The 26,368-nt window shown below is 43.0% G+C and overlaps 1 protein-coding gene across 3 annotated transcripts; it reads right to left on the reverse strand.

Annotated features, from left to right (window-relative positions):
* Nucleotides 1-125: 125 nt before the first annotated feature.
* On the reverse strand, nucleotides 126-24,680 carry lrch2 (leucine-rich repeats and calponin homology (CH) domain containing 2). Of its 3 annotated transcripts, XM_053441858.1 has the most exons (21): nucleotides 24,331-24,680; nucleotides 15,173-15,317; nucleotides 14,821-14,947; nucleotides 14,615-14,720; nucleotides 13,382-13,518; nucleotides 13,021-13,151; nucleotides 12,605-12,692; nucleotides 11,968-12,064; nucleotides 11,748-11,842; nucleotides 11,495-11,562; nucleotides 11,059-11,163; nucleotides 10,585-10,653; nucleotides 10,010-10,072; nucleotides 9,445-9,493; nucleotides 9,217-9,357; nucleotides 8,423-8,470; nucleotides 8,274-8,337; nucleotides 6,283-6,395; nucleotides 4,674-4,811; nucleotides 4,465-4,542; nucleotides 126-4,090 (listed from the first exon to the last, which is right to left on the reverse strand). In XM_053441858.1, the coding sequence occupies exons 1-21, from the start codon at nucleotides 24,656-24,658 to the stop codon at nucleotides 3,971-3,973; spliced, it is 2,310 nt and encodes a 769-aa protein (XP_053297833.1). In that variant the 5' UTR covers nucleotides 24,659-24,680; the 3' UTR covers nucleotides 126-3,970. The 3 variants fall into 3 exon arrangements, with proteins under 3 accessions (XP_053297833.1, XP_053297834.1, XP_053297832.1); XM_053441859.1 differs by lacking the exon at nucleotides 10,585-10,653; XM_053441857.1 differs by having other exon boundaries at nucleotides 9,217-9,493.
* Between the last annotated feature and the right edge of the window lie 1,688 nt (nucleotides 24,681-26,368).

Raw genomic sequence — 26,368 nt, forward strand, 5'->3', positions numbered from 1 at the left:
ATCTGGTAAACAGGAGTGCCATCCGTCCATACAGTATACGGGTTGGATATGGGATGTGAGCCAGATCTGGGGCAAAACTATATTGCTGTAGAGAAAGCATGTAATGAAGACAAGCCAGTCAATGGTGCAAAGAATTTGACTTTATTTCATATTGACCACGTTAGTACGTTTTGTTTTTTTTCTTAAGAAAACCCCTTGGATTTATTTATACAGAGGATATGTACAGGTTCAGTCATTCAGTATCGTTGCATGCATTTGACTTGTTTTAAAATAGAAAAAGCTTGTCGTGTTCTTGAGATTGACTTTTCTTGGCAGCGCCGCATTTAAACACAACTCACTGTTTCATGATATATCGTAACGAGCATCTCTGTCGTGGCACGCAAATCAGTCAGCCGGTACAGACGTGAACTAGTTAGTGCAATGGATTCATCACATACATCTGTACCACTGTCTGTAGAAGCTGATGTGTCAGTTTTGACTCCGCCTTGCAGACATTTATGCAACATAAAGTCTCAAGTGTGCTGTAAAGGGAGTGGCACGTAAAAAGCTAACTGAAAAAATACATTGTCAAACTTGCTTCTGCAACACCTACGAATCAGTCGGATCTCTACAACAGAACAGGAACAGGACTGGGCAGTTAATGAGGTAAAACCTGTTCAGATAACCTGCATAATGTGTGATTTCCAAGCAGAGCAAACCTGTTAAAGGATCGATTCATATTTGTTCACGTCACCCTTAAAACATTTCAAAATGTGTATGGAGAGAAACATCAGTCTCTACAGTCGTTGCTCCAGTTCCTTCTGGCCCTGAGGAAATCTCTTTGTGATAGGATTCCAACATTGATCACGGGGAGGAATACAAACAGTCCTAATTTTGTGTGAAAGGGTCGGAAGAATTCAAAATCTATTCGGCATCTTAGTCTTTTGGCACTAAATTACATATTTTTGTTTGTATCCCTCCACCACTGAAATGCTGCCTCGTGAGAGAATATATCACCCTGAACACAACCCCATGAAGCAGATTAACAAAGAACCGATCAGACTCGTGAGTACCTCATACTTCAGAAACCACTGCTGCAAGGATTTCCTGAAAAGCGGAGGAATGAGAGAGTGTGTGTGTGTGTGTCTTGATGAGTGATGACCAGCCGGATTGATGAGGCTTATATCTCTAAGCCTGTGCACTATGGTACATATCAAAACAAAGATTTGGATGTTTGTCTCGGCATGTGTCAATCCTTTAAAGAGCTGCTCGTATGTTTGTTCAGGACCATAGAAGATGACCTGTTTGCAGAAACAGAGAAGAGGACCATGTTGTTTCCAGAGGTAACTGTTTTTTGACTGACAGCATGAGGCTCAACACAAATGTAATCTGCTGAACACACTGAAAACAAAAAAAGGTGCCAGCTTAGTGCCAACTTGTGCATATTTTACACTCGAGGCCTGATAAGCTGGAAGCCCTGTACAACTCTGTAATCAGATCTTTGGAGCATGGCTGCACAAAGTCTGTCCACGCAGCCCATTCAGAGGAAGCTGAGGTTCTCATGAGGTTCAAGGTGGGATGTCTGACCAGAGGAAATACGAGGGAGATTTGTGCTACAAGGACCAAACAGTGATTTAGTCAGTGACTCAAACCTCAAGTACAAGTAGACTTCCATAGACACACTGAGCTCTAGAACCTCTTTTACACCAAAACTAGCAGCATATGCACGGGTTTCATAAATGTGGGTAAATCTGCTCAAGAAGGAGATTGACTCCTTTTGTCAGTAGAGGAGTTTGTGTTTTCTTTCCTCCGTGGATCTTGTTCGATGTCCTAAATGCACAGAAAACGAAGGTGCTCTCTCACCTCGCTGTTTATCAAATTAGGGCGATCACTTGGGTGACATGTGTCCATCACTGCCGATGAAATCTCGTGGCTACTGCAGAGTCATTGGACTTGAGAATGAATGCCGATTGTTTCGATTCCCATTGCAGACAAAAGCCGGATGTTGGTGGGCGTTAGCAGTTTTTTGAGCAGAGGAAAAAGCGGCTCGACGCCCCTCCAGTTCAGCAGCCAGCTTCTGTTAAACAAAATCTGAAACATCCTATTCACTTGTGTGTGAAAAAAAGAAGCACAGATAGAGTCTGAAACTACAAATTATGGGCTGGAAAGAAAGAAATTACGGGCGAATTTAATAAACAAAAGAAACAATTTAAGAGATCTTGACTTTAAGGCACAATGTTTGATGTTTTTGTAGATGCTGCACTGCTCATTGACACAATGCCAAGAAAAACTATTTGTTACATCTTTAAAAGACATTGAGTCACACGGCCTGAAGCTGAATAAGCAAAGCCTGTGCTAGGTTACTTCATTGATAATCAACTAGTGTCATATCAAAACAGCTCATGAAATGCTCAGCTCTGTTCAAAGCACAGTGTCCTCTATCGTCATGTGGTTAATGTGTCAGTGTGTAAAGATTCCAAATTCTGGAACAGACTGTGCCACAGGAAATTTTCCAAGTCGAAAAGACTTGCATGCCAACAACCTGTCAAGAAGACAGGTGTTGCCCTGCAGAGAAAAGGAATTTCCAAAAACATACAATGTTGTGTCAGATAACTTGGGATTTGAGACAACACGTCTGTAAAGCTGGTCATGCAAACATGATTGGCTCTTTCACAATGTTTGCGGCAGAATCTAATGCCAGTGTTAGCTACTATAAAAACCTACCTAGAAAAAAAAATTGTCAGGGTTCAGGCACAGAAAGCAAAAAAATATAAATATAAAACAAGTGAATAAATACATAAATACTTTCCCTGAAATAATAATGAACTGTGGTTGAAACCACAAACAGCAGGGCGGCGGGGCTGTGAGAAAGGACCAAGTCATTTGCGGGAGAATTGCATGGGTGACCCCTCCACTCAGAAACACACACAGTACAAACAGGCTATAAATGAGGTGAGGAAAAGTAATACAAATCTGCTTTATATATAACATGGCAGACCAATGATCTGGACTGAATGAGAAGCATTAACTGGGATGAAAGTATAAAACCGTTAGAAAAGTTTAGGATATCATTTTTAAAATATGGAAAACTTGCATGTACACTGCAAACAAATGCTACAAAACAGGAGCTTCATGCTTTTGGCAACAGTCAAACATGTTCTCACAGTGGTACGATGTGACTTCCCCGGGTGCATGCAGGTTTGTATTGAGAAAAAAAACTTCAGCAGAGTTGTGCATGATCTGTAAATATGTCAACAACCACACCCGTGTTCAAAACGGGCCAACTGTAGCTCCCTTCAGAAGGGGCAAGCCTTGCATTCTCCCTCGATACGCAGAGGGGATGCAATTGCTAAAATGCAATACTTGGCAAATAGGAATCAGGCTTGGATACTGAACAGGAGGTCCAGTAGTGGACCTGATGCAAACTGTATAAAACAGAACTCTTGGAAAATTCCAAGTACTACTCAAGAAACTCAAGAGTGTGAGAGCCACTCGAGGTCAGGCAGTGGTTTGGGGTTACAAAGCTTAGGTCTCTGTGGTGAAAAAGAGAGTCATCTCCTCACTGCCGATGTGTCCAACAGCTTCATGGAAAAACGCTGTTAGCACTGGCACTTTCGGGCTCGATAATACTGAGCGTGTTGAGAGGGGTGCAAAGGTCTGTCTACAGACCCTCTGTCTTGTCTGTCCCTTCTCAGCAAGCCCAAAATGTGCAGCTCAGAAAACACACATTGCAAGTCCACACACAGACAGGATGACCCAGTTAACTATAGAGCAGGACACAAATAAAGATGTGATGGACAGGAAGTGGGCGGTGGCTGACATCATTTGAGGAGACGAGAGGTATTTCCCGTCTCCTGTTTCAGTCAGGCAGAAAATCCACCGGGTCCTCACCCTGCGGGGCTCTCTGGTCCCTGGAGATAGGGTGTGGGTTCGGGCTGGGGGCAGGAGTTGGCTGGAGGGCTGCAAGTTGGACGCATCGTTCAGGCTCTTGTCAAATGGCAGACAGCTGTGAGGGCTTCAGTGCAGGCAGATCGAGCAGAGCCTGGACGGTCACGCCGACCTTCACCAGGCCACGCTCTTCTAGGATGTGATGGGGCAGGCACAGTTTGTCCTGAGACCGCACAGAGACGTCACAGAGAGACTTTAGTCACAGCAAAATAAACTGAAACAGGTCGAGTTCAGGCAGCTTCTCCTCTCCATCATACAGGGTTGGTAATCATGGAAAATCTACTACGAGCAGGGCACACTTTTAAAATATGCAACCGATAGGGGATAAGTGCCTTATAGTGAGAATTTGAATAATTTGAAATTGGAGATTTCGTCCAGAAAACAATGATGATACATTTTCTTGTTAACCCCATTATAGTGGCAATGGGAGAAATGGTCCCTCAGTGGGAGCTCAGCTAAATGAAGAACATATCATCACTAATCCTCAAACAAACAATAATGAAAAGAAATACGGTGTAAAACTGTGCATTATATTACCTGTGTAACACCGAGCTTCTTACAGGCATCCAAGAAGTTCTCCACATTCCTACGGCATTTAGCCATGCTTAGCTTTGGCTGGAAACCAGAACATATCAGTGATGTTGGCAAGTAAAAGCAGAACCAAGAAACAACATATTATTAATCAATATTAGTAACTGCCATTTTTTCAAGTATACATAACTGAAAATTAAGTTTGATGTCCGTACCACTGCGGGTGACGGCACATGGATGCTGGCGACCGAACGAGGACAAATGTGATTGGCTAAATGGGAGAGGACGACTCCATCCATCAGAGCGGCTCCAACATCATCTGGGAGCAGCACCTTGAGTCTGGACTCGATGTTCTGCAAACACATAATATAGATCATGAGATAGACACAGTATAGAGGTTCTTGGTTCAAATCCAGATGCCTGTCGCACAGTCCAACAACTTGCTAGATAGATTGTTATGCTGGATTGGTTCCATCCGCCCCATAGCCTCAAGGAGAGGCAGTACAGTTCAAAGATTACGTTCCATATTTATAGCAGCCAAGGGCAAACCTTAATTTTAATTAAGAAAAGAATCAAAGATTAATCAAACTTTTTCACACAGGAGGGGGAATACGCCCCCTTGTCACTCAGGAGGCAGCACAGCTTCTGGCTCTTGTCATCTCACGCCGAGACAACTGCAACTCCCTCCTGGCTAGTCTGCCTGCTAGTGCCACCCGACCTCTGCAGCTCATCCAGACTGCAGCAGCTCGACTGGTCTTTAACCAGCCTAAATTCACTCACACTACTCCGCTCCACCGTAGTTGCGTACCGTGCTGTGAACGGATCAGGTCCATTCTGTCCCAAGGACATGGTCATACCTTACACCACAGCCCGTCCACTGCCAATCGGCTTGCTGCCCCCTCACTGCGAGCTAACCACTCTTGACCACTTTGCTGTCCTGGCTCCTAAATGAACGAGCTCCCCAATGACATCAGGACGGCAGAACGTCTACACATCTCCCGCCGCAGACTAAAGACACATCTCTTCCGACTACACCTTGGTGAAGAAGTTGATGTTTGACAACCAATTCAATCCAAAATTAAAAAAACATTTGGACTTACATTTAGCACTTGTAGTTGGTACTTACTTGATCCTTGGTGTTATGGGTTTGTACCCTCATAATTGAATGCACTTATTTTAAGTCGCTTTGAGTAAAAGCGTCAGCTAACTGAAATGTAATGCAATGTAATGTAATGTAAAGTCATGTAATGTAATGTAACTGATGCTGGGACATGATTTATTTGTATCCGTGCTCCTTTTGTTGCTGTTGATTCTTCTCAGCCTTGGAACAGCCTCCCGCTTTGTGTCCTTCAACACATCACGTGTTCCTCAGGTACATCAAGGCATGTGAAAAGTCTCCCATCTTTAATTATGCTTTGAAAATAGTTCCTTGTTCGAAAACATTCTGTACTTAAAAAATGCTTAGAAAATAATATGATTTAGTCAACACATTGTAATATTTATATGTGTCAGATTTCAGCTAGGGCCAGTGCGCCTCATGGCCCCAGCCCTGTATCCGTGCCTGTTTATATCAAATAAGACGTGTCAGGTATTGTGACTCAACTTTATCAGGACATCCTGTGAAGTTGTGACACATTTGAATTCCTAAATGAGAACACTACCGACGTCACATGTTATCTGGACACCTGAATTAGCCTCCACAGATTTACTGAAAGCTATAAACATTGAGACAAAAGCAGGATCTGACAGGCTTTGGTATTTGAGTGACTCATTGCCTTGTACAAAAAATGCTTAAGGGAACAAACAAGCCGTGAAGCCGCTGACCTGACGCAAGAGTCCAATCTGCTCCATTTCCTCTCTCAAGTGCTCCATCTTCCTCCTCATAGTGAAGCTGGGGTCGGTGGAGGTGTACTCTTGCCGACTTCCTTTGGTGAAGGCTGAAAGAACACATTTCTGATAGTTCACGAGAAATACACAGAAAAGACAAGCCTCCGTTGTTTGATAGCTGCATTATGACTGACTATAACAGCAGGTTCACCATCTGCTTCAGGTCAGGGCGGAAAACAAGATTCGTACATGCACATTCCACCAGGAGGGTTAGACACGTAAAGTGTATTCATGTGAGGCCAGAAACCAAAAGCCCCAAAATCTACTGACATCCAAACAAAACATCTGGATATCATTTCTTTTAATTAGACAGGGGTGGCATAGCTTTGAAACAAAGATGAAAGAAATATCACTGCAGGTTCAATTATCCTAGCTCCTCATAACTGTGATGGTTAACGTTACCAGGGTTACATCCACACAGCCTAACAGCAGTTTGATTCCTGCTTGGTGGCTCTTGTAAGTGGGACCTCTTTGGCTTAAAGTGGCCATAGCTTTATTGAATGCCGACATCGTGTTGCAGATTTGGCTTATCCACCTTGCTGCCAGCAACGGGAGACTAGGGCGATGGTAAATATGAAACGTTTTGGCTAGTGTCGTGCTGTCACTGCCCCCGAACACAGAACCAGGGCGCAGTGGATGAAGTTACGCAGCCGTGGGACAGGGTCGTCACGATGGAGTCCAGTGACACCGAATGGAGAGGAAATGTACTTATGAGTAGGGCATCTTTTTACTGGCGGTTTCGCAGGACACAGCGATGCAAGCATCAGCTGCAGCCAGGATAAGATGTATTCAGGCAGTATAGCAGTTACTTACGGAGTACTCAGGAGTACTCAGCTATTAAAACCAGGTTTCTCAAAAGCGGGATAAGGGCTTATCCAGGATAGGGAAATTGGGATAAGAAGTTTGCATACTCAGAAGGATATTTCAAAGACTTTATAATAAACAGGATACTAGTGCAAACGTAAACGCAGACAGTGTTCTCTTTTCTAAATTGTTTTTCCTTAGAATTCCACCTAGCATGAGTACTTTCCCATAATTCTCAATGAGCCTTTTCCTCTCTGGATGGTTTCGTTGTAATGACAGCACAAACAGATTGTTTAATTTGGGTTGGCGGCTCATTGATTTCCTGTAACTCAACTTCCTGTATTATATGGCATTAAACCAGATTCACAGAAATATAACTAAGTATATTTAGTCAAGTACACTACTGTACACAACAAATAGGAGGTACTTGTACTTACATTATATGCAATTGACTTCATTTTAAAGGGGGGTTTGGTAATTCTTACATCATCTAGGTTTCGATCAAGATTGTTTGTACAAAACTAATGAAGAGTTTATGCAATGAGATGAATTGTTATAAATCAAACTACCTCTTACCATCTTGTGTTAGTGCAACCACAATAGGAAAGAGAGAAACGTTAATCCTGCTCTGGCTTGTCCTTAACAGTTAATGCACTTCTTACTAAAAGCAGTTTCTAAGAAACCTTCCCCACTTCCATAGAAAGAATGCTGCTCTGCCAACAACAAAAAAAAATTGGCTTTGGATATGAGGAATGACTTCATAAACCTTAGGGTAAAAATAAGTCACTGCAATTATATCACACACACTTTCAGCTAAAAAGATACAAAAGTACGTTTCTACTCAGTGACAAATAAATGAGGGGAAAATACATTTTGAGATTTACCAATTTTTCCATTTTAACTAAAGAGCTGTGGTGTTTGGTGTCTTTCTCATTACTAGCTTCGAAAAGGTCTTGTAAACGCACATGGACTTTGAAGCTTGTCGTGAATTTCCTCATGTCAGCCACGCTTTTGAAAGATGCAGGTGTTAATCCATGAGTTCTGTGAATATCAGTGAACAGGAAAACCCTCTGAGCCCTTAAAATAAGACAATAGCAGTAAAACAAACGGCGTAATCTTGTTACCTGATCTGGGTTTTAGTCCAAACACTGTCAAAGTGGTGCTGAACTCAGCATTGCGCAAGCCCTCCTAGAGAGAACAAATTCATACAATATCAGATACAGGCACTATTTAATTAACTGAACATTATTTTTTTGATTATAAACACACTTACATCACAGTCGTCGTTCCCGCAGTTTTTCCGAGAACTCTGACACTTGTTCTGTCAGGAAGGGAGATATGTAGATGCAGATTTGATAGATGAACAAAATATGGGGGAGATGATCAAAGGACGACCCGAAATGATGTTGGTAGTGAGATAATACATTTGTGTGTATGTAAGCCTGAATGAATGAACTGTCTTTGTCTTGAGCCTTTTCTAACCCATTTCATCACACCATGTTATTACCATTTTGGAAGTGGAACTCCATCCTATGTTATTCTATTATACCTGGAACTTTTCCAAGGATCTTCGTTTCTACCTGATTCTTGTTTGATAGGCGTTTTCATGTTTCTATGTATCTAGCTATGCAGGTTTTGTGTCCCGTCTCACGGATCATTACACCCTTGTCCATCACAGTTTGATTGCAAGGTTGTGCAAAAAAGACTGAAAGGACATTGTTGAGGGATGTGGTATGGGCTCCTGGGAAGAGCCGGGAAATCTGTTACACTTTCGTTAACATTGCTAGAAGGACATTTCCAACAATCGCTGATTTTTTCCGAGGACATATGTCATAGATCTTGATGATAAAAAAGTGAGTGTGTGTAATTTGGTGCAGCTTGACTGGATTTAAGATGACTGTTGGGCCTTGGGGGTGACATGTGCTATACTTAGTACAATTCTAGTTGGCAACTGATTTGAGACTTCTTCCCTGGATACTAATCATCCCAGAGCCAGAATTTAGCCTCACACCACTGATCAGGTTTGTTCTGTTCCCATTTGACCAAACACAACTCAGGTGCTCGTACCTTCAGATAATCTTTTCTCAGGTACTTGTTCCTCCTGCGATCTTCATTCTGATTGAGGATGGGTGGGACATCGGGCCACCTAGGCTCGGAGTCTGACTGATCCGTCTTCAGGCTGCCGTCGAAGGAGCAGGAAGACGAGGGCTGCAAAAGCCGACAGTTAAAAAAAAGAATCTTTCTCCGCATCCTCCGGAGAGAAAAAATATCAAAGGAGGAAGAAGAGTATTTTACCTGTCCACTCAGCACTGATGCTCCACTGCTTCCTTCATCCAGAGAAGCACTAGAAGAAAGACACAGCAGCTTTCCTTCATCTTGGTATCAGGGGAGTATACCGTATTTGTCTGTACGGTGCATCAGATTTAAGCATTTTATGTAAAGAATATTGTCAAATGAGGATAGTTTGCAAAGTAATGCCGTGAATATCTTTTCTGCCTTTAGAGTAGCATTTATCCTCCTTGGTACACTTGCAGTTTCTCAGGGAGCTTGACAGGAAGCACTTTCCATGCACTTTGGAGAAGTCGCCGCGGTTCTCCTCTAGACGGAGACTGTCTATGTGTCTCCTGCCTATTCATGTAACACTGTTTCGGTTGGTCAGAGTACCTGGTTATTAGGACACCCTTGTTAAATTGAATGTTGCATGTGGTACTTTGAGCTTTCACTTTGAGCCCAGAGCCAATTCTCATCATGACAAGTTCCCGGGAAACCTCACCCATACCCCACTATAAATATATGCTACTGTTGAGTGGGCTGAGCCGCTGAACAGGTTCTGGTAAAATGTATGTGATTAATAACTTACCTTCGAGCAGTCTGAGGGGGAGGCCTTGGCTTGCTGCTGGAACTTCCAGAGTGACTGAGGAACCTGCAGAAAAACAGAGATTCAGCCACAGGTACAAATTAAAGAATTAGAATGACACATAAAACATGATGCATTTCCTCCTGGAGTCTCACAGAGATGTGTTTATAAGTACGGCCTGAAAAGCAAAACATCTGGGATGATGGGATATTTGATGGAAACCACTCTGCACAAAGGACGGGAGTGTATTCAGGAGTTCCCGTCGACATGACAGACTTCATTTGAGAAACAGGACTGATTTACACACTGCTTATCAAGATCTACAATTTGCATGAACCAGCTTGTGGTAAAGGAGCTCTAATTCCACTTAAATCAAAACATTGTCAAAAGAATAGTGAGTCATAAAAGAAAACAAACCAGGAACGATGCATGCATGAGAGAGTGGCCTTATTAAAAGCTTTACTACTTTAGTAGACAAAGAAGGACAGCCGAGACTACTGTGAGTAATACCATGTGTCAGCCCCTATGACACGCAAACTTCGAGGAAAATGATAAAAGAGAAAAATCTCCCCCTTTACCTGTGCGCCCGGCCAGTCACTCTCCGTCGGTGAATAAGACTCTCTGCTCTACAGATTAAGGATCGCCGTCTAGAGGCCGTACATCAAATGTGCGGTAGCCGAGTCAGGGGAGAGAGCAGGGAACAAGAGATGATCAGGTGAGGACAGGAGTGAACAGAGAGACAGAGAGAAAGAGAGAAAGAGAGAAAGAGAAAGTAAAGTAAAGCAGAATTTGATCTGCAGGGGGGGTGGGGTCACGTGGGGGCTGATGGGGTGATATTTGGGGACACAGGGAGAAAACGTCTATCTGGATATTGAGAAACGACAGAATGAGCCCACAGACACGGGAGGTGATGAGAGCGGCATGTTACACGATGAGGAGGAGGAGAGAGCATCGAAAGAAACATGGATTTAAGCAGTGCAGTGAATGAAAAGCGTAACTAATGTGCAGTGTTTGAGTGTCAGGTGATGGAAGAAGGAGCGAGGGCCACGCACCTATTCTGCTGCTCCTGCTGCAAAAGCTGAACAGCGATCTTCCTCAGATCCAGCACCTCCTTCAGCTCATCGTCCTCTTCCTCAACGAGCTGCTCCTTGTCAGAACTGCGATGAGGTCAAAGTTAAGTTAAAGGCGTTGCCGTCACAGAGGATCCCTCACACACAACCTGCCAGCAAAGTACAGCAATCTGGCCCAAATTCAATGAACTTCTGCAAAATCAAGAGTCCGGCGAGTTAAGGGAACTGATGATAATGAGTATGTGCAATGCTGATCTGATTAAAAATCGGATCAACTCAAATCTGGTTTCATAAGGGGACTGTTGGGCCTTGCAAAGGTACGGACCCTCCTGAGTGACATGTTAGTCAACATTGCATATTATGGTACAAGATTTGTTTCTACAATACAAGTGTGATGAAGATTAATCAATGAGCTCACCCTGACTCCTCTTTCCAGCTGTCTTTATCTTTGCCTTGTTGAGACATGTGAAGCACTTTCTCCAGTTCCTGAAACACACACAGTCACACCATACTAATCACCACAAATTGATTTGATCTTTCTCAGAAGAGGGTTATGGGTTAGGGTTAAGGGTAAATTCTACACATTTTACATTTGTCATCATCCTTTTCCCAAATTGCTGGCAAAATACATTTTCCACATGTGAGTGAGTGCCTGATGGATAGTCTCCTACCTTTATACACGACATATGACTCGGCTGCCCTTCCGACTCTAAAAGAGCAGGATCCTCGTCATGGTTGGGATCTATAAAGTCATAGAGATCCTGATCTGATAGAGGGAGGAAGCATCCGCGTTGATCAAATAAACTGTCAAATTTCAGGCACTTCATTCAACACACCCCGTGTCTCTGCTATCTCTCTCAAAGGCAATGTGTGATACTTATTTTGGGTAACCTTTGCAAGAGTCCATTTTTGAGAGGAGCGAGAGGGCGTCGGCACGGGCTGTCTCTGAAACCTGGGAGTGCAGGCTGACGGTGTCGTCGTCGGAAGGCTGAAATGAAAAGAATGAGGATTGAACTCAACGTGCAAATGTGTGCACCTGATTTTTATAATAAACTCCTCGTTATTTCTATATCACCTGATTCCCCTTCTACAAAAGCTGTTTCCATTTCCTGCCATCAGTTTGAATTTCAGAATTATAGCCCACTTCACCCCTCTGAACTTGACTCTGACTTGTACACATCATATAGGTTTGCTTATTGTGCAGTACTTTGGCCCAGCAGCAGGGGCAGTCTAGCTGTGTCTGTCACAGATCTCGATTCCTCCACATACACACGGCTCCTCATTCTAAACCCAGTTATTCCCCATCTGTCCACAAGTCGGCCTCATGGAGCTTCTTTCTTGCCAGTTTGTGTCTCATCCATCCTTTTTATGAAACTGTTTTTCTTCTCTGGTGTTGACTGCGAGGCTTAATTTTGGTTGAATAAAGACACCCCCATTGCCACAGACCCCACTGGTAAAGCAGTAAAACTCACTGGTAATGCATTGGCATTGCAGTGAAAAAGTAAATGGTGTGTGCTCGAACGCTGACCTCTGTTGTCGACAGCCTCTTGTCACCGTTGTCGCTCCCAATTCCAGAGTCAGGCCCGTGGTTCTTACTGGGGTAAATATCTTCTATGCTGGAAATATAGAAAAACAAACAGCTCGCTAAATTTTCTGTGCATCGCAGTACATCAACGTTTTTTTATTTGCATATGCACTTGATAAGATGTCATTTGATTGCATGATATAATGAAAACAAATAAATTAATGAATATACAACAACACAACTGAAGGAAAGATTTATTTGGTTAGTATTTAGCTCAGTTGAGCAGAAAACCTCTGCGTGCCTGATGTTTTTTTCACGAAAAAAACATTACAGGTAATCTGTCCATTATGTTTTGGGAAGTCTTGCCAGCAGACAGACAAACAGGCGCCAATGGAACAACGCAATACTTGTGTCTGTACCTATCTGTGAGAGGCTGTGGAAGGCAACGTTTCCCGAGGGAGGGGAGGTCCAGGGTGTCTGGTTTCTTATCCGTCCGACACGCTTGGATGTTCAGGTACTTGAATATGTGCACTTTGCCCTTGAGACAAATCTGAAACACAAGCGTATACAAAGAGATTTACACAGAGAAATAAATTCATTTTTCCACTAGATGGTGCAATTGTAACAGGCTTACTAGAACGTGAGGGACACAGAATCCTGTCAACTCAACCACATTTACAGGAAACCCAGAAAACCCGCACTTGTGCTGCATATTCAACACCACATGTGTGGTTCAAATCCACATCAGATGCACGAACACCATAAAGTGACTGCACGTACTTGCGCGGGTGGAGACTGCATAGGATTGTTGTCGAGGATGATGTGCTGCAGCTGCCTGAGTTTCCTGTAGGCCAGAGGAATCTCTGTGATCTTATTGCAGGAGAAATCTAGTCGGATGAGGGGCAGGTCAGCCAGTTCTGCAAGGACAGATAAGGCGATAGTTTGATAAAGATGTGATGCACCGCTTCCAACACAGCGTTTGTTTTGTCATGAGTTAGATCTAGTCAACAAAATGCAACACCCTTATGTTTTGTCCCTATGGTTGGCAAAGCTCCCAAAACACTAAAACCAACAGTTCCCACAATGCAAACAATAACATCTGTGCATTACATTCTTGGTTCTAGCCTCTCCTTACCTGGTAAATGCCAACATCTTTTTTTGAAATGTTATTAATGCAGATTTTTCTTTAAGAGACTTTGAGTCTCAGAGCACCATCTTCAACTTAAAAGGTGCAATCGTGTCAAACTGTTTTTGAATTCACTCAAATTCAAATACATGCAAAATGTATGTAGAAGAAGTATCTGCGACTGCATCTGTGGCCTCCTCAGACCTGGTATTAATATCTGATCACAAGAGGTCAGCGTTAAGTTTGTCTCTTCACACCAGGAAATAGAATTCCTCCTGAATGCGACCACTTGTTATCCGATCCCGCTTTCCTGCTCAACAGGCAAATAAACACGACTGTCACAAACTTGTGTCACAAATCAAAATATGGATACTGAAAAGCGTAGAGATATGTTTTAACTATAGCTGGTTGGGGGACGTTAGCTGAAGGGGCGATGCTTCATACATGGCCTAGGTCTCTTTTTGTCTCTTTCCAGATCTCAGGACACATTTAAGTGCATTTAGACCTGTACTTAGCGCTGAGCACTTGTGATCAGATCACTCAGGACGGATGTTAATATCGGGTGTGAACAGGCTCTATGTCTTTGTTACACAGAGGTCAAACTCTGTAAATTCACTTGAGCAACTAAGGTGCACAGAGCCATGGGCCCGGCAGCTAATACTTTAGCTTTTTACCTCGATAGAATATACACAAAATAAGAGGCTGCATGGTTTATTGTGTAACCATGGATAATTATACAACTGTGGATTTTATCTCTTGCATTTCACCACACCATGCCAATCTGCCGCTGTGGAGAATGTGTCTCTTGGCAGTGAGGATTTGAATGCCGTCAAAAACACATGTCATGATTGAGCTTCTACAAAGAACATCACGCATGACTGACTGACCCTCAGGCAGCATGTGAAGACAGTTCTTCCTGATGTTGAGTTCTCGTAAGGCGTGCAGCCTCCCCACCTGAGCTGGCAGAACCTGGATCTCATTGCAGCTCACGTCCTGCAAGGGGAGACAAAGAGTGGGAAAAGGGATTGCCCTGGCTGCAAAACATATACACACAAACACACACACACACAAGTCTATACACACGCTAACTCACCAATTCCATCAGCTCTTTGGCCTTGCCGATCTCCTCTGGGATGGACACGAGCTTGTTGTTGCTCACAAGCAGAACTTTGAGGGGGAGGCTGAACAGGTATTTCGGCAAAACGGACAGGAGATTTCGACTGCGGAGCAAGACAAAACATCCACTTACTTTAAAACTGCACTCAGAAGCATGTAACAGCGAGTGTCTGGTGTCTGGGAGTTGAGTTTCAGCAAAAGGGGAAATGCCTCTCGTACATTGAAAGCATTTTCGCCCTGTTGCTGCACTGAAAGGGGAACAAGCGGCTCTTCACAGACACACAACTAAGCACACATCACTGATCCCAACAGTGTTAGCAATGACTCACCTGATGTCAAGGTAAGTCAGAATCTGCAGATTGATGATAGCCTCTGGGATGCACTTGATGCAGTTGTGGTAGAGATTGAGCGACTCCAGGGGGGCGAACAGACACACTTCTGGAGGGACTTCTGTGAGACGATTCTTGGACAAATCTGCAGGGTGGGGAGACAGACGCAGATGAAATGTGTGTACTCTGAACGAACAATAGACATGAGCCTTACACATGATCTGGACATTGTGCATTGTTCTTCCTTCAGACATTAGTAGCCATGGGCTTGCCTGATCAATACCTTTCTGGGACAGAGCAGAGGGTGGGGCTCTTCATCGAACACCGGTCTAACATTACACCAGAATCTTGGGCCTTGATGTTTTACTACTGACGATGATGGCCCCACTATTTCCATTATCGATCTCACTTAAGTGGCACAGCGAAGCATCTAGATTTCTATGAATGGTCGGAAAGTGATCACGTCAATTCGTACTTCTCGAAGGATCCGCTGTAAGCAATTGAAGAAAGAAAAATAAAAGAAGATGGAAATTTGCCACCATTTACAAAAGTATTTCTGAGCTTGATCATTCTAACACATTTTAATGATGTTTACTCAAACAAGTGAAGTATGTATTTTTACACCTTAATCACCATCTTAGTTTAGCATGTTAACAAGTTAACATTTTTAAATTAGCAATTCAAATACAGAATAATATAGGCCAATGCATTTAACCTGATGACAGCTATAGGGCTAGTCATAAACCATGAATATCTGTACCAAGTTTCACATAAATCCAATCAGTAGTTGTTGAGATATTTCAGTCTAGAAACTTGAAAGCCAGTAATGCTAAAAGCATTAATGTTTATTTTGCAAAGGTAAAGAAAAATACAGTTTTTGCATTTAATTCAAATAACTGTGCTCTGTTTAACTGCTAAAGCCAATTTGCTGCAAAATCAATGGCCTACAGGTAAGAGTGGGTTCTTCTATTTTGCAACAAGTTTACGAATGTCGTCCCTGTTCAAGAGATTCAAAACGAGCATAGCCTCAAATCTGCATGTGGCTCCTATGATCAAATATTTACATACTGGCACTCTTGCCCGAGAACGTCAAAGCAAAGAAGCACTCAAGCAGATACTAATGGTGAAGATTGATTCTCAGCTGCCCGCCCTAATTTCTCCCCCATTCATATAAATCTTAAAGTAATTTACAATTTTATCATAAAACATGTCTAAGACATCTGAGATCTCAGAGTCTAGAGGCTAGCAGCCCCTCGTCCGCTGTTTTAAGGCTGTGATGTTCCTACTTCCAGATATGAAGTATATTGAGTCAGATGGAACAAACAGAATATTGCTGGTTTTTGCTATTTTTACAGCCGAACTAGAGATGAGACTACAAATGCAATATATTCCTAAAGGGTTATACTGAAGAAGAAAAGAGCAGATCAATAAAATCAGATACTTGGACTTTTATTACTGGCGCATGGTGAGAAGACATAAAGCTCACTGGGTGTTCACAGTGAAATGGAAGGGCTCCTCTGAAACGTGAGACATGCATAAAGAAGATCATAATATATATATATATATATGATGCACCACGTTCTCATTCCAGTGGACTACACATCCTGCATGTCTGCATGAGTCTGAGCTGAGGCCCATTATCCCTCAAGGTTGCTGAATCACTCACACAGCAGAAGACATGCACACGCGCAGAAAATCCACACTACACCCTCTGTGTTGGTCCTCCGATAAATACAACCTGACACAAATACAGCGGCTATTAAACCAGTTCAAATGAAGATACATGGGAGCTACTATAAGGTGCGAAGAAGACTGCTGTACATCTTACAGAATTCACCTCCAGACACGTATTGATTCAGCTGCTTCTAATGGGTGTGTGTGTGTGTGTGTGTGTGTGTGTGCATGTGTGTGCGTGCGGGTGTCTATCTCTGGGTGACACAGTAATTAGAGGCCGACCTGTGAGGAGCTGCTCAGCATAAACAAACACATCGAGCTTTCAATTATTCTGTCCCACCTAACACAGGCACTACTCCGTCCCCGCTGGAAGAGGACCCACTACTTCAAACTCTATCCCCTTAATGAATGCAATTACATCTCACTACCACCCTTTATCAAATAACCAAGCTGCAGTGTATAGATTTTTTAGTGAAAGTAAACAACCTCTGACCATCAGTTCAGACATCACTGTTTACTGTGGATGGATTAAGCATTTACAAAATTGTGATATCAGTATTTTAGTGTTTTATTAACAACATGTAATCCTCACTCTGAGGTTACAAGGTGTTTTGAGTACAGCCCGACGGAAATTGAAATTTGGTGGCTGATGCTGATACTGATATTAAATAATATCGATATATTTGCCTATATATATATATATATATATATATATATATATATATTAAAAAAGCTGAACTGTAATGACTTATTAATGTATGCTGTTTTGACAACTGTATTTATTTTCTGTTATGTAGTGATATATGTTGGGACCCCCTTAAAAACGAGATGGAACATCCCAAAGCATTTATCCTCATACATAAATCTGAAATCTGAAATTTCTGGGGGCTGATGCAAATACCGATGTTCGTGAGTACAGACTTCCAATATCAATACATCGGCCGATATATATGTAATAATTGGAAATAATAGTTAGGATGCCGTTATCAGACCGTTACGACAAATAGATGTTATTGAGGGCTTGATATTTTACAGTTTAAATATTAACCTTATTATAAATCACTACAAATAAAAAGAAAACACAAATGTTTTTTTAAATAATATTTCAAAAATCTTTAATTTTTTACTTAGAATCGAAACATTAGTGCATATATTTTCCTCATTCATATTCTGTAGAATAAAAGTTTTCATATACATAAACACCAATACCAACTAGGAAGGATCATATCTGCACTGAAAAGAGCAAAACTGTATGTGTCTGTGCTTTTAATTTAATTCATTTCTGACAAGCTTTAAGTGACCAACAATAGACCCGACAGGCCTCTCTCTGAAGCTGTGGTGTCTGAGCTCTGACAGCAGCCAGTAAGCAGAAGTGAGAAGCAGACCATGACACAGTCAGCAGCACAAAGGACGAGAGGTCGAGGGGTTAAGGGAAACAGATATTACCACATGGGTACAGACCAAAGCTGGGGTCGTAACGTGTACTTGTTTTTCATTAAGAGTAAATTCTGCTTCTCCCTGAGGCTCGGCCCTTGATGCCGTGACTCAGCTGTACACGGAAGACTCCCCCACCTCCCTCCCGTCACCCCCTACAACTGGGGATCCTATGGCAGCAGTTGAATCATATGGGTCGATTGGAGATGGGGGGTGGGGAGGTGAGGGAAGTCTGTGTGAGCCTATCCATCTTCACCCTTGTCTCCCTCCTCCAACCCATGCAGACCGTGCACCATCTGCAGCCCACAGTGGGTCTCTTATCCACCTGCTGGTCGGGGAGAGCTCCCGCAGGACACGGCTGGACGGGCACACAAGCACTTCAGGCTCCACTCTGCTTCACTGCACCCTCACGCCGGATCAGCAATCTAATAATTTCAGTGGGTAGTGCAGATCATGTCTAGCTACGTCCTCCAATGACACAGCAAACTCTCCACTAACACCCTGCTGGAGTGCTGGAGCAAATAAGAGACTACACTCCCTCTCCACTGAGAGCTGCTGCAGAGGGATTTGGAAACGGGAAATATATCTGTTGATGACTACAATAAAAAATTCAAAGTGTCCATCAGCTTCATACAACAGAACATAAATATCATTTACAAAAACAGCCCGGTATCAGGAGCAAAGACTGCCGGGAAACCGACACAGAACCACTTCAATCCCAAAGCTCCTTTCTGTTGCAATTGCCAATGTTGTTTAATAATTCAAACAAAGACACAACACAACCAAAACATGATTAATTGGGTTAATTATCATGTCGGGCAGCAGATGAGGCCACAGTTTCTGGACGGCAGGTTTCGGGTGTGGTCTGCAGCTCTGCAGGGGGTTAGGAGCATGGCAGGTACCTCCTGCAGGGATTAAAGCTATGAGTGCTCCTGTAATCAATCTGCTCTTGATAGCTGAATGTGATTCCTCATCAGGTTTTGAGGAGCCATTTTAAGAAATACACTACGATATAATTGAATGAAATTGAATCATAAATTTGATCCATATTCTGCAATGGAAGCAAAGAAGCATTCTCAATTGACAGAACAGTACCTGGCCTGCAATATAGCGACCTGTGAACTCTGCCTCTTGCCTAATGTCGGCTGGGGATAGATCCAGCTCCCTGTTCCCTTAAAGGATAAGTGGTATAATGGATGGATGGATTATATTAATACAAATAATAATAAAAAAAAGAAGATAATCAATTAGCAATAGTCGTTGTTAATCCATAACAAAAATAACCACAAACCTATGATATAGCCTAGGATCGCAGCCCGAAAATGAATCTCCAAAAAACATATATGTAATTCAAAATGACTTGTTTTTTTAAATTACATTTTCTGGTCTAAATCATTCACAAGCTATTTTCAGTTCTAGTTCTTAAAATACCACAAGTTTCTGACCTGAGCGTCTCCGGATCGCTCTCTTCCTTTCTTCAGAAGCTGAAGTTATTTGGGGGCTCAGCGAGCTTGTCAGATATTTCCTAATAAAAGATCAGTATATCATATTTCCAAACTTGCGGCTTGTCACTGAAGGGAATAATCTCCAGTTAATGAGAAACTCTTTTAATATCCTGGAAACAGACAGAGGATCATTGATTCAAATCTCTTATTACAAAGTAGCAAAAAAACTAAAAACATTATTTTATACATCAAGTGTTTAACGTAATAAGATCTCCAGTCGATAAATGCTGAGTTTAGTTAGTTTTACTGACTAAATATTTAACAGCAGCACCATTAGTGATATAAGGCATTGTGTTCCCACTGACAGGTATGCATACGTCTTGTCCAGACACGCAGCGGCACATGAGAAAGAGCCTGAAGGGAGTAAACACCAGTCTGGACTCTTTTTTTCAGGCTACACTTATACTGCTTAATACTACTAGTAATGAAAATCTGCTCTTCTCTCAATGGACACATTCTGTGTGTTTTGTATTTTGTATTCCATTCGGACAAAATCGACCTGTTCTTTTGAGTCCCCTCCAAGCCGCATCCGCTATTCTCTAGAGACCGTGCAGGGATATTTGATTTGATTTTAGGTACAACAGCGAACCATATTTAAGTAGCTACTGTAAGCGCATTGTTGTGTTTTCAACCATCAGGGCTCTTGATGCCTTTCGACTGAGTCAGCCTGCAATGTTCTTGTACTTGAGTGACTAGACACTTTTTACACTGGTTGATCATTAAACCCAAGAATGCCACTTTGGCACTCGTGTCTTGGTGGAGTCTTTAACTTTTAAAGAATGGAACAACGGTGAGGCAATCTTACAATGTTAGATGTACTACGTGCTTCACACAATCAAATGAAATGGGCCTTTTTCATGTTGCCACCTGTTTCCGCCAGCTCCAGTAGAACCAGTATTGAAGTATGGGCATGGTTCACATGGAATGTTGCAGCTTTTCAGTTTGTTCTTGGCTCTCAAACCCTCAAACCCCCAACACATGCAACCTGAGTTAGGAACAAACATCACACGCCTTTATCTTTTCTCTGACTCACATTCTTTCCCTGTGAAATAGTATTTGGCTGTTACATATGACACCAAACCCTTCAAAGTGCAAGATGTTGAACGATTTGTAGTTTGATGAGGTCTTGAAAAAGGGGGAAATAAACTACAGCCTCAATCTCATGCACTTAAGAACCTTTTAGGGAGCTATTCTTAAGAACCCTGTAAATAAACCATTATGTTCTTTCAGAAAAAAGTGTTTGGTTAAGAAAATTATTTGTATTAGCCAAACCACACATACACTACTGCAGTTGAAGCACATCCCACTTTATAATGTGTGTGTGTGTGTGTGTCCCTAGCGGCACAGTAATGGCAGGCAGGGGCACGCATTAACCTGAACAGTTGCCCCAGGTTGATGCTGCTGGCCCCCAGCCTCTCTCCAAGGTCAGGGGAAGCGGCTCGGAGCTCCTGCACTTTCCCATGGGAAAACAAACCAACTGGCGCCAAACTGTCAGTAGCACACTGCAAACAGACACCCTAGTGTGAGCTGGCTCCTCTGTCAGGTGGAGACCACTCAGTTTGACTCCGTTCTATGTCATTTCTAAAAAAAGCAATGTGATGGATCGGAAATCAAATAAAACCCAAACCGGCTTGTGGTTAAATGTGCAGTCTGGCTCGAGATAGAGGAAATAAAGTGCGAAGAGACAAACAACTGAAAACGGTTTCAGAGGATCAGTCAGTTCTTCTTTTTCAGTAACTTTGTCTGGGGCTTGGGAATCATACAAGCCGTAACAATGCCCCCAAAGCACTCTAATGAATGGTAGCTCAACCTACATGACAGGATGAGTGTAAGAGATACAGAAGCAAGGTTACAGAGACCCAAACAGGGTCAAATGTTAACCCTTATTCTTATTTAGCATAAAAAGAAAACATAAGTGCCTCCTGAGTGAAAAACATTTTGGAGCTTTAACCTCAAGTCTGAACCACTTCTGTGTCAAAAGCTGTTGCAGTGACACAAGGTTCCTATAAAATGGATTGCAAAAATACAACTAGAAGACTTTCAAACAGCTACATGAAGATTACATGAAGATTGAGTCCAACAGAGACCAAAACACACCTTAAGCATCACCATCAAGGCCAAAGCGTCCCACAGGGGAGACGGTGTATTCAACACCACCAGTAAATCACATCTACTTCCGCCCAGGCTCAATAATCCCTTTAAATTCAATCAGGCTACACCAAACTGCACACACTCAAATATCAGTTCCCTAAATGATTTTATTGCATTAAGATCCGTGTATTGTTCTCTGGGGGGGGGGGAATTATATGTTTTTTTAACTAAAGACAAAAAAATGTGAAAGAATGTTGTGGATCCGCCTGATCCAGATCCGAGTCCTTCCCTGACCTATACCACATCCTTCCACCTAGTCTCCTCGGAGGTGGTAATCATAAAGCATGCAGAACTGTCAACAGACTGTATCTTTATCTACAAAATGACCACAGGCCATCTCTCTTAGGGGGTCAACTTGAGAGATGGTGAAAAGTAATCAGGCGGCTGCCATAACTTTCAAATCCCAAACAAGTAATTTGTCAGGGAACAGCTTGTTGTTTATTCCGTTCCAGAGGCTTCAGTGATCTGTGAGCATCTCAGTGATGAAACAGAAATGTGAAATGCTGCATGTGGCGTTGTGCAGCTGTTTCTTCTCACAGCAGAGATAGCGCGTGTGAAACTGCTGCTGCCTGGTGTGGAATCGCTCTTTGCACGTTTGAAAGTGAGAACTTCCTCTAGCACACCCTTTATCCGAGGCATGGAAACAAAGATTTGGGGTGGGGGGGGGAGTGAAAATACTGCAGCATTCAAAGAGACTTGATTAGAGACAGAAACACGTGCTCCCTCGCTCATATCTCTTTTGATCACTATCACGTGCAGCCCGTGATTGCAGCAGTTATTTCAGAATCCCATATCCAGCGATCTCAATCAATTTGGACCATCTTGTTGTAGATAGAGGCAAGCTAATGAATTATACAGTGTATGATAACAAGTGTTCACAAACGTCCTGTTGCATCTGTCACCCCCACGCTAGAGAGCCAATATATTCAGAGCTGTAAGCTTATCACAACCCATTTCAAAACGACACCATTACATCACATCAATTCACCACGCTCGACTCAAACAGTGGTTCATTTCGAGTTTGGGATCCACTGCGAGCACTGAATGGATGTCACTGTCTTTTTGCATGACTGACACTGAAAATCAACAATCTACACTGACTTCCAAAATGTGTTAAATAAACCTGATCACTTACTGTGGTTTGTGTCAAGTAGCTGCAGCCAATGCTCCTCGGAATCTGATCCACTAAATATTCTAACTTTATGTACACGTCTCTCAGTCGTCCAGGAGGGAAGGCTTTTCTCTGAGCTATACCAAAATGTTTGAATTGAAATCCCCTGTGGATGAGGCTCGCCAGCAAACCGGCGGCTTGCCAGAGTCACGCCATATGGTAAGTGGACACCTCAGAGGAGGAGACAGTGATTCTGAGATAGAGCATCTGCTGGAAGTCTGCGATAATGACTGAGGAGGTCCCACTGAGGGTTAATGAAAATGACTACTCACTCGATTTACCTACAATATAAAGATAATCTATTTCTCTAACACTCCCACAAAATCCCAAAAGATGGTTTATCTTTGGTAATTTGGGTTGTGAAAGTGGAAAAAAAAGCCTTTTCTACATGCTCACTACAAATTAGTATGTATGGTTCGACACAGCCTTCAGAGAAACGTGAGTCTAATACTGACCTACTGACTGACCAGGCTATTGGAGCAGCAAGATTTATGGGTGATTATTCCTATCACCTCCTGCGGAAACTCAAAAAATCTGATAATAAATTTCCATCAGCCATCACATGAAACCAGATTCAGTGTCTTCCTCCTCTCTGACAGAAGATATTGCACCCAGGCAGGGAGAGGGGAGGGGTGGGGGGGGCGAGGCTGCAAGTACCCTGCATCTTTTGTCTGCTTTTGGCGAAAACGGAAGGATCGCATGTGCGTGCATTAAATTCTCACTACGACTGATATCCGGAGAGCGTGCATTTTTACACCTGGCCCCTCGACTCATCCACATTCTGCCCCCGGTGCCGAAATCAAGCTGCAGCTCCGCGTGCGAACCTCTGCACAGCGCGTGACTTGGGTGCGCCTGCAGCTTCATTCATGTGTCTCAGGGGGTGGTGGTGGTGGGGTGGGGGGGGCGCAGCCACTGAAAAGCCACTGGCTTCTACCAAAACAAGGACACAATAGCAGCTGAGCCCCTTTCGTGCGGTGAAGAAGGTGTGATATATGAGGCCAGAGTGCACGGCGTAATTACAAGCAGGATGTGCGTGTGCAGATGTACACGCGCACCTCAGTAGTCGGAATATCCCTTTAATGATTGTCACCTACACACGTTGATGCGCCCTTGTCCAGAATAAAGCAGACACACACACACAACCATGCACAATGCGTAAAGCCAGCGCGTAAAGCCAGCAGCGCGTTCTGACCCTGGGTCTGTCTCTTTTCGCAGCGACCCACCTGCTTGTGTTGTGTCCGTCAGATCGTAGCTCATGCCCGGGTACTCCCTCAGCTTCCTGCCGCTCAGATTCAGTATCCCCGAGCACACGGCATCATCCAGAGTCCGGTCCAGGCTGCGGGCCGTGTGGTGCTGCTGCTGCTGCTGCTGCTGCTGGGGGTGGTGCTGCTGTAACTGGCTGATGCCCGGGCTCCAGTTAGGACCACCGGAGTGCTGGGAGTTCTGGAGAGCCGCGGCAGCTCCCACACCTCCCTGACTAGACGCCATTTTCGTAAAAAAGAAATTACTCTTACAATAATAACAGCGCACAGCGGCAGTCTCTCCGCCCATGCGCACACTGGCCAGGGCGCATTCACCGGGACGAACGCTAGGGGATGGGCTTCTGAGGTGGTGATGATGCTGCTGCTGGTGGTGGTGATGATGATGATGATGCTGCTGCTGATGCTGAACAGGGTTTGGTGGCCATTTTAGGCTTTTAGCCTTTCCCCACCTGCTAATACCTACATCCCAGCAGAGCCCCTTCATAAAAAACAAACATATAATTTAGTCTCTGATGGGTGGAGGCTGGAGGCTGGTTACTGACAGTGATTTATCGCAATGATAAAAACTGTATAAGATCATGGTAATTTGAATGTGTCCCCGGTGCCAAGTAATGCATCAGATAGTTATATGGCAGATTAAAAAATACATCAACCATAAAACAATAATTCACTGACTGTCGATCATTTAAAAAAGAATACAGGCCAAACAGAACTGTGTAGAAAGGAAAATAGAATGAAATACAATGATGGTATGACCATATCAAATATCTTAGATAAAAGCACTTTGTTGGCACAAAATTACAATCTGGTTTAATGGGATAGAGTGAAAGTGAATATCCTTAGATGATGTGATAACTTCTAGAGCAGCTTTCTTTTGAGGGAGAAATGTAAGGGTTCTTAAGGGGCATTTTTATTTCTACCCAATTTATCACCAGAGGGATGGTAAAGTTGACCAGATGACTCTTTGTCCAGCCCAAGCACCACTCAACTCCCCCACAGGTCCTCTGGTCGGCCCAGTCACACCCAGTCAGCCCAGGTACTGCAGGTTTCCCTCTAGTTAGCCAAAGCATCTCGTATGGTCCCATAATATATACACACATATATATCAAATACCATTTTAATGCAAATACCATTTTAATGCATATATTCATATCATAACTGCTTATATACTTATTGCAGTCTAGGTATGCATCTTGTTCAATGTCTTATTACACATAATGCACAAATACAGTATCCTCGTACAATCACCCTGTGTCACTGCACTTTACTAAAGTACTTTTTGTATTTTTCTCTTACCTCTGTATTTTTCATGTTCATTCATTTCATTTCATTCATTTGTTTATTCGACGGGGACAAGGCGCATTAATCAACAGCAAAATGACTGTATATGAGCCAGAGTTAGCTCAATAGGCAAATGTGTCCCTGGCCAGTTTTGAAAATGGCAACCTCCAATTAAAATGAAAAGACTTGTTAGTCAACAATATATACAGACTAACATTCAGACGGGTACAATAAGTAACAATAACTAGCAACACAACATATGAGACGAAGCACAGCAAGTTAAAACCAACAAGAGACAAGCTGCAGGCAGACAACAAAAGTCAATTGTCAGTCAGTGTAGTCTAATTTGCACATATCTGATTATCAATAAGCCATGTATTCAGCTGACCAGTGAAAGAACGATAATTACTTGCTTTTCTTATCGGAATTGGCAACAGATTCCATTCTTTAGATGCTGTCCCGGAGAACGCTGACTGGTTAAAGGCACCTCTTATTGTCTCTTCTATACTTTCAGACACCTGTCTACCTCAATGTGACAATCCGTTGCAATAACAAGGGATTTTTCCCAGTGTGGGATCAAGGAAGTTTATCTTATCTTATATTATCGTGTAGAACCCCCCTCCACCTGTGGAAATTGTGGCCCCCTTACGGCCCCTGATTTAGAAAATTCCTACTTCCACCCCTGGTCTGTGCGAATAATGTGCATGGTGACACAATA

This window comes from Pleuronectes platessa, chromosome 15 (assembly GCF_947347685.1).
Source record: "Pleuronectes platessa chromosome 15, fPlePla1.1, whole genome shotgun sequence".
NCBI lineage: Eukaryota > Metazoa > Chordata > Actinopteri > Pleuronectiformes > Pleuronectidae > Pleuronectes > Pleuronectes platessa.

Excerpts from the sequence above, each read along its gene's own strand:
- lrch2 (XM_053441857.1), bottom strand. The coding sequence starts at position 24,658 with ATGGGCGGAGAGACTGCCGCTGTGCGCTGTTATTATTGTAAGAGTAAT. Across the intron at positions 12,693-13,020 it reads CCACAGCCTCTCACAGATAG|CATAGAAGATATTTACCCCA; the intron begins GTACAGACACAA and ends CTATATTTCCAG. Across the intron at positions 11,164-11,494 it reads AGCTGGAAAGAGGAGTCAGG|TTCTGACAAGGAGCAGCTCG; the intron begins GTGAGCTCATTG and ends ACCTCATCGCAG.